The 12,228-nt window shown below is 38.8% G+C and overlaps 1 protein-coding gene across 3 annotated transcripts in view; it reads right to left on the bottom strand.

The window, feature by feature from the left end:
* Window positions 1-12,228, bottom strand: part of MAST4 (microtubule associated serine/threonine kinase family member 4) — a 553,495-nt gene that overhangs the window by 93,052 nt on the left and 448,215 nt on the right. For all 3 annotated transcript variants that reach the window (XM_053701346.1, XM_053701344.1, XM_053701347.1), the window contains 2 exons: window positions 9,498-9,565; window positions 2,574-2,659 (listed from right to left, as the gene is read on the bottom strand). In XM_053701346.1, coding sequence (XP_053557321.1) covers window positions 2,574-2,659; window positions 9,498-9,565 — 154 coding nt within the window. The remainder of the gene's footprint in view (window positions 1-2,573; window positions 2,660-9,497; window positions 9,566-12,228) is intronic.

Raw genomic sequence — 12,228 nt, 5'->3', positions numbered from 1 at the left:
GAGGAGAAAGTTGTGACTGTATATTTCTTGCAAAACCGCAGCATGCAAGAAATAAATGTAAAACACATTAACCTGCAAATGCTGGAATGGAAATGGTGGATTACTGTTAATGCATCACTTACATGCTTCCTTTTTAATGGAAGAATTTAATTTACAGTACAGTGTCGCTTTAAGGACGGGTTGCTCAATAGCTGACAAGTTAAGCCTTGCACTGCTTTGTCATTGGATTACTCAGGTCATGTATCTATTGTTTATTAACCGTTTACTGGAAGTGTTTCCTTATAACCAATTGGATGTTATATTCACCCTCTACTCTTGTCTAGATTTATGGTTAGACACCATGTGATGACTTTTTCTGGCCATTAGACTCTTATGAATTTTATTTTCACTATCAGCTTTTTTTTGTAATGTTGTTTTAAACCCATTATATATGTCTTTCAGGATTGCTATATAGACGTTAGCTAAATATTAAGCATATCTGTTTTTTGTGCCCTAATATTTTTGTTTGCGTTATTATCTATTTTGTTCCATCCCCTTTCATGAAGCATTTTTGTTTTATTTGTTTTGTATTTTTGAGAAATCAAACTTTGGAACTTAAAAAATATGACCAATGCAAATAAAGAAAATAAATTAGTCATTACACCACTCGGGTAAACTGGAAGGATCACCTAGTCCAGTGTTTCTCAACCGCGGTCCTAAAGTACCCCTAACAGACCAGGTTTTCATTATAGCTGAACCAGTGCACAGATGAAGTAATCAGCTGATCAGTAACCATGGTTACTAACCTGCTCTCAGCCATCAGCTGATTATTTCACCTGTGCACTGGTTAAGCTGTATAACCTGTCCTGTTGGGGCTACTTGAGGACCACGGTTGATAAACAATGATCCCAACACTACAGAGCAGTACTTTGACAATTCCTTGCAAGCTATCGTTAACGGCTATTTTGGCAACGACTATGAAGACCTTCAGTAAAAGAAGCATTTTTATTGACAGTACTAATTATGCTGTTTCAAATAGTGATCCAAAGTGATTCTGAATCAATCCAAAGATCCACCTCTGCTCATGCACAGGCACGTATGATTAGCTAACCATGAACTGCAGCTACATCCTTCTTGGCAAGAAACGGGGTGGGTTAAACCATTGTACCTGCCTGTATGAAACACTGACTCACCAGTAACCTCAACGTCTCTATTTACAATTAACCAATAAGTCAAAATTGCAAATCCGGTTCATGACTCCTCTTTACAAAGCAGGGGACTGGGTGGGTCGGAGATACAATAACCACACCTGTGAATGGTTTTAAGTCTTTCAGCTTGCTAGAATTCTTATTTTCTGGAATATGTAAACAGATCAGGGCAGCTTTGTGCACTGAAAATACTATATTACCAGATTTGATTGACAAAGAATAAGTTAACAATTTAGATTGTGTACTGTGAAAATCTGAAGCCTAAATCAATATGTTAACCATGACTCCTTGATAACCTCAGCTTACTGCACAGTAAGTTTATGTTACGCATAAAATAAAAGAACATATCAATCAATAATAAAATGCACTAAAGGCCTAGAGAAATTGTGTTTAATCCGCAGCAAATGGATTAAACACAAAGCCCACTTAGAAACCTCATGACATATGCACAGATGCATCAATTACCATTTATGTTTCTAGACCAGCAAGGGAACATGCCTATGTGCAGAATTAAAGGGAGATTAAAGTCAAATGTAACGTTCATGATTCAGAAAGAGCTTTACAATTTACTTATGTTATGTAATTTGTTTCATACTCATGATATCCATTGTTGAAAAGTATATCAAGGTAGGCTCAGGAGCACCAGTGCACTATTGGGAGCAAGCTGCTGACTGGCGGCTATATACATCTGCCTCTTGTCAATGGCTTACCAGATATATTCAACTAGATCCCCGTAGTGCACTGCTGTACCAAGAGAATGAAGCGCATCTGATAATAGAAGACTACTGGAAAGTTGTTTAAATCTGTATTCTCTATCTGAATTGTAAAAGAAAAATATTTCATGCTCCTTTTATTATGTGCTTAACCTTTGTGTGGGGAGTCATCAACAAGCAACAAGCGTTGATTCAATAATAAAATACTAAAGCTTCAGAGCATTTTATTATTACATTATAGCACATATTTAATTGCCAAGTTAGACAGACATGCTAAAATCACTCTGTCTTTCTATCTATGACAAATGCAGGAACTCACTGTAATCACATTTTATTTGTGCAAAAGTATAGTGCTTCACTAGTGCTGAAGGATATCTATCTACTTACAATATATTAATGTCCCATTAATAAACAAGGTTGTCGACCGAATACTGCAAGGTGTTTGTTTTGGGGGGGGGGTTAGCCTCTAAACATTGTTCACTAGACTTACACCACACCTCTCTAATGTCAGCAGCTTTTAGATATAAAATTAATGGATCAAAATATATTACAATGGTGAAAAGATGAAATATTGTATCATAGAAACAGAAAGGTATTTCAGTGCAATCACAGTTCACTCAACTATAAATGCAAACAGCTGTCGTGTTCATTTCATGGCTAGATATAAACTTACCCATAAGCTCCATTGCTGATAAGTTTAATTGTTTCAAAATCACTTTCACAGGGTTTTCTTCTTAGTTTCAATGAAGTGTTTGAGCTCTTTAAAGAGACAGAACAAAGGTACAAACAAATTAAAACTTGTGCACCAATATACTTGGTATGACTGTAAAGATTACATCAAACATGTTTTATTATCACTTTGTAGGATCTAACTGAAGCTTATAATTATGTTCAATAGCTATAACTTGCATTAATGTGAAGTAAGGCAAAGTATCATGGACAGCATCTGTGCCATGTAATAGATCCTGGTTTGAAGATTATCCTATAACACAAACAGAAGTAACATTTCCTCCCCGGTCTTTAACATATTGAAAATGTGTTACATTTAAATTGTATAAATATTACATAATGAATGTTGGATATATATATATATATATGTGTGTGTGTGTGAGTGAGGGGTGTATGTGTATTTGTGTTGCATTATTGATTTTGAGCATACTGAGGAGGTAAAATCGGTGGTGGTTCTAAAAAACAGAATTTATGTTTACCTGATAAATTTCTTTCTCCTACGGTGTGTCCGGTCCACGGCTTCATCCTTACTTGTGGGATATTCTCATTCCCTACAGGAAGTGGCAAAGAGAGCACAACAGCAGAGCTGTCCATATAGCTCCCCCTCTAGCTCCGCCCCCCAGTCATTCGACCGACGGTCAGGAGAAAAAGGAGAACCATAGGGTGCAGTGGTGACTGTAGTGTACAAAAACAAAAAATTTTAAACCTGACTAAAAGCCAGGGCGGGCCGTGGACCGGACACACCGTAGGAGAAAGAAATTTATCAGGTAAACATAAATTCTGTTTTCTCCTACATTGGTGTGTCCGGTCCACGGCTTCATCCTTACTTGTGGGAACCAATACCAAAGCTTTAGGACACGGATGAAGGGAGGGAGCAAGTCAGGTAACCTAAACGGAAGGCACCACTGCTTGTAAAACCTTTCTCCCAAAAATAGCCTCCGAAGAAGCATAAGTATCGAATTTGTAAAATTTGGCAAAAGTATGCAGAGAAGACCACGTTGCTGCCTTACAGATCTGTTCAACAGAAGCCTCATTCTTGAAGGCCCATGTGGAAGCCACAGCTCTAGTAGAATGAGCAGTAATTCGTTCAGGAGGCTGCCGTCCGGCAGTCTCATAAGCCAATCGGATGATGCTTTTTAACCAGAAGGAAAGAGAGGTAGCAGTAGCTTTCTGACCTCTCCTCTTACCAGAATAGACGACAAACAATGAAGATGTCTGTCTGAAATCCTTTGTTGCGTCTAGAAAGAATTTTAAAGCACGAACCACATCTAGATTGTGTAACAAACGTTCCTTTTTAGAAACTGGATTAGGAAACAGAGAAGGAACAACTATTTCCTGGTTAATATTCCTATTGGAAACCACCTTTGGAAGAAAACCAGGTTTGGTACGTAAAACGATCTTATCTGTATGGAACACCAGATAGGGTGAATTACACTGCAAAGCAGGCAATTCAGAAACTCTTCTAGCAGAAGAAATAGCAACCAAAAACAAAACTTTCCAAGATAGTAACTTAATATCTATGGAATGTAAAGGTTCAAACGGAACCCCTTGAAGAACTGAAAGAACTAAATTTAGACTCCATGGAGGAGTTACAGGTCTGTAGACAGGCTTAATTCTGACCAACGCCTGTACGAACGCCTGAACATCTGGCACGGCTGCCAGACGTTTGTGTAAAAAGACAGACAGAGCAGATATCTGTCCCTTTAAGGAACTAGCTGACAGACCTTTCTCCAAACCTTCTTGGAGAAAGGAAAGAATCCTTGGAATTCTAATTTTACTCCATGAGTAACTCTTGGATTCGCACCAATAGAGATGTTTCTGCCATATCTTATGGTAAATTCTCCTGGTTACAGGCTTTCTAGCCTGAACCAGAGTATCTATAACTGATTCCGAAAACCCACGCTTAGATAGAATCAAGCGTTCAATCTCCAAGCAGTCAGCTGCAGAGAAACTAGGTTTGGATGTTCGAATGGACCTTGCACTAGAAGGTCCTGTCTCAATGGTAGCTCCCATGGTGGAGCCGATAACGTATTCGCCAGGTCTGCATACCAAGTCCTGCGTGGCCACGCAGGAGCTATTAGAATCACCGAAGCCTTCTCCTGTTTGATCCTGGCTACTAGCCTGGGGAGTAGAGGAAACAGTGGAAAGACATACGCTAGATTGAATGACCAAGGCGACACTAATGCATCTACCAATGTCGCCTTGGGATCCCTGGACCTGGACACGTAGCGTGGAACCTTGGAGTTCTGACGAGACACCATCAGATCCAGATCTGGAATGCCCCATAGTTGAGTTAACTGGGCAAAGACCTCCGGGTGAAGTTCCCACTCCCCCGGATGGAAAGTCTGACGACTCAAATAATCCGCCTCCCAGTTGTCTACTCCTGGGATGTGAATTGCAGATAGATGGCAGGAGTGATCCTCCGCCCATTTGATGATCTTGGATACTTCTCTCATCGCCAGGGAACTCTTTGTTCCTCCCTGATGATTGATGTACGCTACAGTCGTCATGATGTCCGACTGAAATCTTATTAATTTGGCCTCCGCTAGTTGAGGCCAAGCCAGGAGCGCATTGAATATCGCTCTCAGTTCCAAAATGTTTATCGGGAGAAGAGATTCTTCCCGAGACCATAGACCCTGAGCTTTCAGGGAGTCCCAGACCGCGCCCCATCCTAAGAGACTGGCGTCGGTCGTGACAATGATCCACTCTGGTCTGCGGAAACTCATTCCCTGGGACAGGTGATCCTGAGACAACCACCAGAGGAGTGAGTCTCTGGTTTTCTGGTCCATTTGTATCTGGGGAGACAAATCTGCATAATCCTCATTCCACTGCTTGAGCATGCACAGTTGCAATGGTCTTAGATGAATTCTGGCAAAAGGGACTATGTCCATTGCCGCAACCATTAGACCGATTACCTCCGTGCACTGAGCCACAGAAGGCTGAGGAATGGCATGAAGAACTCGACAAGCATTTGAAAGTTTTGACTTCCTGACCTCCGTCAGAAAGATTTTCATTTCTACCCAGGCTATTATTTTTCCCAGGAAGGGAACTATTGTAACCGGGGACAGAGAACTTTTTTCTACGTTCACCTTCCACCCGATAGACCTTAGAAAGGCTAGAACAATATCCGTATGAGCCTTCGCTTTGTGGAAGGAAGACGCCTGAATTAAGATGTCGTCTAGGTAAGGTGCTACCGCAATGCCCCTTGGCCTTAGCACTGCTAGAAGGGATCCTAACACCTTTGTAAAAATTCTTGGAGCAGTGGCCAATCCGAAGGGAAGAACCACAAACTGATAATGCTTGTCCAGGAAGGCGAACCTTAGGAACTGATTGTGAACTTTGTGGATCGGAATATGCAGGTATGCATCCTTTAGGTCCACGGTAGTCATGTATTGACCCTCCTGGATCATTGGTAAAATTGTTCGAATTGTTTCCACTTTGAATGATGGAACTCTGAGGAATTTGTTTAGGATCTTTAAGTCCAGAATTGGCCTGAACGTTCCCTCCTTTTTGGGAACTACAAACAGGTTTGAGTAAAAACCCAGTCCTTATTCTGCTTTTGGAACTGGGTGCATCACTCCCATTTTTAAAAGATCTTCTACGCAATGTAAGAATTCCCGTCTCTTTGCCTGGTCTAAAGACAAGCGAGACATGTGAAACCTTCCCTTTGGAGGAAGGTCCTTGAATTCTAGGAGATACCCCTGAGAGACAATCTCTAAAGCCCAGGGGTCTAGGACATCTCTTGCCCAAGCCTGAGCAAAGAGAGAGTCTGCCCCCTACCAGATCCGGTCCCGGATCGGGGGCTATTCTTTCATGCTGATTTGGTAGCAGCAGCAGGCTTCTTGGCCTGTTTCCCCTTGTTCCAGCCTTGCAATGGTTTCCATGCTGGTTTGGGCTGGGAAGTGTTACCCTCTTGTCTAGAGGCTGTAGAGTTAGGAGCCGGTCCGTTCCTGAAATTGCGAAAGGAACGAAAATTAGACTTATTTTTTGCTTTGAAAGGTCTATCCTGTGGAAGGGCATGGCCCTTTCCCCCAGTGATGTCTGAAATAATCTATTTCAATTCTGGCCCGAATAGGGTCTTACCCTTGAAAGGAATAGTAAGCAATTTTGTTTTGGACGACATATCCGCTGACCAAGATTTTAGCCAAAGCGCCCTGCGCGCCACTATTGCAAAACCTGAATTTTTCGCCGCTAATTTAGCTAATTGAAAAGCGGCATCTAAAATAAAGGAATTAGCCAACTTCAGTGCGTGAATTCTGTCCATGACTTCATCATATGGAGTCTCCTTCTGGAGCGAATTTTCTAGTTCATCGAACCAAAAAGACGCCGCTGTGGTGACAGGAATAATGCACGAAATTGGTTGAAGAAGGAAACCTTGCTGAACAAAAATTTTATTAAGCAATCCTTCTAATTTTTTATCCATAGGATCTTTGAAAGCGCAACTGTCCTCTATTGGAATAGTTGTGCGCTTAGCTAACGTTGAAACTGCCCCCTCTACCTTAGGGACCGTCTTCTGGGGTCAACAATGGGGAACATTTTCTTAAATATAGGAGGGGGAACAAAAGGAACACCTGGCTTCTCCCACTCCTTAGTCACTATATCCGCCATCTTAGGTATCGCAAACGCATCAGTGTGTACTGGGACCTCTAGGAAATTGTCCATTTTACACAATTTTTCTGGGATCACCAAAGGATCACAATCATCAAGTGCAGCTAGGACCTCCTTAAGTAGGGCGCGGAGGTGTTCTAGCTTAAATTTAAATGTTATGGTATCAGGCTCTGCCTGCTGAGAAACTTTTCCTGTCAGAAATTTCTCCCTCAGACAGGCCCTCCCTCACCGCCAATTCAGCTTGATGTGAGGGCACTACAGATAAATTATCCTCTGCGTCTGCTTGCTCATTGTCTGTGTTTAAAACTGAGCAATCAAGCTTCCTAGGAAAGGCTGGCAGTTTGGATAAAAAATGCTAATTGTTGCATAGTAATCGCAATTGGTGCGCTAGATGTACTGGGCATCGCCTGCGCGGGCATAGCTGGTGTTGACACAGAAGGAGAGGAAAGCAAGCTATCTTCACTACCTTCAGCTAAAGAATCATCTTGGGCTATATTTTTAAGTGTGATTGTACTGTCCTTAAGCTGGTTGGACGCTATGGCACACTGCACACATAAATTTAATGGGGGAACCACCTTGGCCTTTGGACATACAGAACATAGTCTATCTGAAGATTCAGACATGTTTGACAGGCTTAAACAGAACTACAATGCAATAAAAATTATTTTTGACAAAAACGTTACTGTCTCTTTAAATAATAAAAGAGCACACATTATTACTGAAACATCAAAAAAACATGAAATAAACATCAGATTTTAATGAAATTTTCACCACAGAGCATTAATGCTTTGAAAAGATTGCACAAATTTCAGACCAATTAACCCCTTGATGCCCAAACCAGAGCTAATAACAGTTATTAACCGATTAACACACTACAGTACTAGCCCCAGCTTCCCCTGTAGCCTTTACCATTCTTAGGGATTATTTTAGTAGGAAATAAGCCTCTCTGGAGTCCTTTCTGATGCCCCACATGAAGCTGCATGGACTGCCTAGGCAAAATCAACTGCGCAATTGAGGCCTGAAAATGAGGCCTCCTCCCTCTTCATTCCAGAGTGGAGGGGCCTTTCTGACTAGATTTAGGTGTCCAAATAAGTGCCAGGCCGAAATTAAACCCCAAAAGTGTTTTAAAGTCTGCAAAAACACCTTATTTATAGTGAAAACATGCTAAAAAGCAATCGATTTTAAAGCCCACAATAGTGTCAACCAGCATAGAGCCCTAAATATAAGCCATCATTTTATACAGAGTCTAAGAAAAAATGGCTTACCTATCCCAGAGGGAATTTCTGACAGTTAAGCCTGCCAACTGTTCCCCCCAACTGATGTTCTCTGGTTTCAATAGTCCTGCATGGGAACAGCAATGGATTTTAGTTACTGGTGCTAAAATCATACTCCTCTCAACAGAAATCTTCATCACTTTCTGCTGTAGAGTAAATAGTACAAACCGGCACTATTTTAAAATAACAAACTCTTGATAGAAGAAATAAAAAACTACAACTAACACCACATACTCATTACCACCCCCGTGGAGATGCTACTTGTTCAGAGCGGCAAAGAGAATGACTGGGGGGCGGAACTAGAGGGGTAGCTATATGGACAGCTCTGCTGTTGTGCTCTCTTTGCCACTTCCTGTAGGGAATGAGAATATCCCACAAGTAAGGATGAAGCCGTGGACCGGATACACCAATGTAGGAGAAACCCTATTATAGGTGCTTCCAGGCAGGGTCACTGATGTTCTTAGAGTGGGGTCATAGGGGATAGAGGAGGAGAAACAGGTTTTCCAAATGAGGAGTCGGTAGTCAGGGATAATGTGTATATGTACTTATGGGCATAGTTTGCCTAAATAGACAGGGGTGGAGAGGGGTCATGTTTAACCTATTACCCTATCCCTCAGCCCGATGTGGTGCACTGAACACTGATGGTGCACCACTTATTTTAAACTGTTAAACATATAGGCCTTGTTTCCCTTGCTGTTGTAAACAATGTAAACTGGTGTTAACATAAAACATCTCCATAGACAAACAAATACTGTTAACATCAGTTTTATTACAGTATATAACAGCAATGGAAACTAAGCCATAGCAAGCTACACTTAGTAATGTATAAATGACACACTCTGAAGAATAATAGTATGTTACTGCTGCATTCGATTGTTCCTTTAATTTGTTATATATATAGTGAAACAGCAGAATACAAATAGTATTCAATATAAAAGAACAAACTGTATTTGGCATAGAAAAAAATTGCATTTCTTGTAACTTACACTGATGGACTCATCTGTTTCTGGAGTCTCTGCTGTTCCACTGTCATAGTTAGCCAGCAAGGCCATTTCTTGGAAAAAAGAAAGAAAAACAAAAGATGATAATTTTATAATCATAAAATTTTGTTATACAAATAGTAATAAACCACTCAGATTCATCTTAACATGGGCATGATGTAAATATACAACTTATTACAGATACATTTCACAATAAAATACCAACTGCCCTTTATCCAAGGGATTGTTGATACAGTACTGCTAGATTTTTTTAGAGTGATCAATCAAGTGGTGGTTTTTCTTATGTGTGTGTATATAATAAGATACCAACATCTATCTATCTATCTATCTATCTATCTATCTATCTATCTATCAGGACATTAGAACATTAAAGGGGCATTCCAGTGGATTTCAATTTTAAATATGAGTGTTATTGCAAACCACTGGTATTTGCAAAAATGCTTCTAGTAAAAGCTAACACAGTTTCAGTGAGAACGGTTACCATGCATTGGAGCAAGATGCATATCAAGATATGCTCATTCTATCAAAATTGTGTCTGCTCAGACTTGTATTTTGTAAACTATGTGTATGTGATACAAGACACTTGTAGCTCTCTGAGCAAACGCACTGCTTAAAATGCTGGTGCATTCTAGATACAGAATGTTACATGTACAGTACTTGTGTATAGAACCTGTGATAGGCTTTACTAGAAGCTGCAAAAATGTCCCTGCAAAAAGGATGTGAATTTCAATTTTGACAAGATTGTCCCATCAAATAAACTTCTGCATTATATGTATAACTTGCTTTCATTTCTACTGATAATAATTGAGAAACATAATTCAACAAACAATATGTATAATCAGTGATCCTGAAGACAAATATAAATAATGTTAATCTCTTAAACGTTGCAGACTACAATTTTTTTTAAAGGCACTAACAGTGCAGGTTTCGCCTGAGGCACGCAGAAATAGAGGGGTCTCGCCGCTATCCACATCACTCAAATTATTGTACATCTAGATGCGCAACAGACAGTCACTTAAGGGTTAAAGGAAATAGAACTTATTGGTAATGTATCAATGTAATCTATTTCCTATTCAAACAATACATAACTAGGTAGATATTAAACGTTTACCTTAAAAATAACTTTGCAGTGTAATAAGACACTAAATATAAAATAACAGCAACAACTGTATTATGACAACCTAACTAGAACCAGCAAATTAAAAATAAAGAAATAAATTTGCTTCACAAAGCATTCTAAATAAATAGTACTAAACAAATGGAATATAGTTTAATATAGCTCTAAATATAAACAAAACAAAACTACTATTAGTACTAAAAAAAGCACCCTCATGAATCAATTCTAAATATAATATATATATATATATATATATATAGAAGTAGAAGGAAGAATGCGCAAGATACCTCTTCAGACCGGTGTTAAATAAAAGTTCCAAAATTTATTAATCCATGTTTAAAAACAGACAAACCGTAGCACGGAGTGTAAACATATAAAATCACATCAGTGTGGACAGGAACGTTGCATACATGTTTCGTGCCTGCGCACTTGATCACTGCATAGCAATATATATATATAAAATTCAATTTTCAACAAAATCCCAGTAAACAAATCAAACTATAAATCTACCCTATAGTCGGTATCTTAAAAACACACAATATTTGCAAACAGTGGGTATTAATGAAACGAATCCCAGAGTCAGCATAAAAGCAAAGTACTAAGCAACCATTTTGAAATGCCTGAAGAGATTTTTAAAACTCATCTAAAGACCATTAAACATCTGCCTATTTTATGCAATTGATTGAATCAGTCTCTGAAGACATGTGACTGGGAAAAAAGGTGAAGATGGCAATTTAAACACCACAGGGGGAAAAAAATTCTCCAGGGAACCTTCCAGAAATGCATCCTCTCATATCTAATAATTGATGAATCTGTTGTGGTTAGCAGGATACTTTCAGTTGCTGTTATCATCAAGTCCTTCATGCATTCCTTAATGGCAAAAGATGGGCATCATGCGAGCAGATAAAAGCAAAACAATCAGTACTGTCAGTGGGTTACGATCCTAGGATACCAATGCAATACAGTCAAACTTGCTTGTTTGAAAATCAAAAGGGAATCTGTTTAGAAGATAAACCTTATTCCAGAATACAGCAAAAGTATTAACCCTCAGTTGGGAATAGAAACATCCTTCAAATTACTAAAAACATAAGGAATACTGTTTATAAAACACTTGGACAAAAGGTATGTGTCTCCATTTCATTACAGTAAATACTACAATTTGTTCATTTCATTATTGCTCTTAAAGGAACACAAGGAGGAAGTTGTAATATATTTCTCATCACAAAATGTGCCCCCTAAGCAAAAAAATAAATAAAAACCTGTTTTAACAAATATATCCACGATTGAAGAAGTGAAATGTAATTTTTTTTTTAAATGGTTATATTGTAAGCTTTAATTTTTATGGTTTAATCGGTAAATACAACAGCCAAAAATGAAGATCATTGTATTTTCAGTAATATAAGATTCATAGTTCAGTAATTAACTATATATATATATATATATATATATATATATATATATATATATATATATATATATATATATATATATATAGATAGATAGATAGATAGATAGATAGATAGATAAAAATATATATCAGATCAGTAATTATTATTATTAAAGGGAAATTAAACACTAAATAAATGCTAGATAAAATGA

Source organism: Bombina bombina, chromosome 2, assembly GCF_027579735.1.
Source record: "Bombina bombina isolate aBomBom1 chromosome 2, aBomBom1.pri, whole genome shotgun sequence".
Classification (NCBI taxonomy): Eukaryota; Metazoa; Chordata; class Amphibia; order Anura; family Bombinatoridae; genus Bombina; species Bombina bombina.
This window is presented reverse-complemented; position numbering and strand designations above follow the sequence as displayed.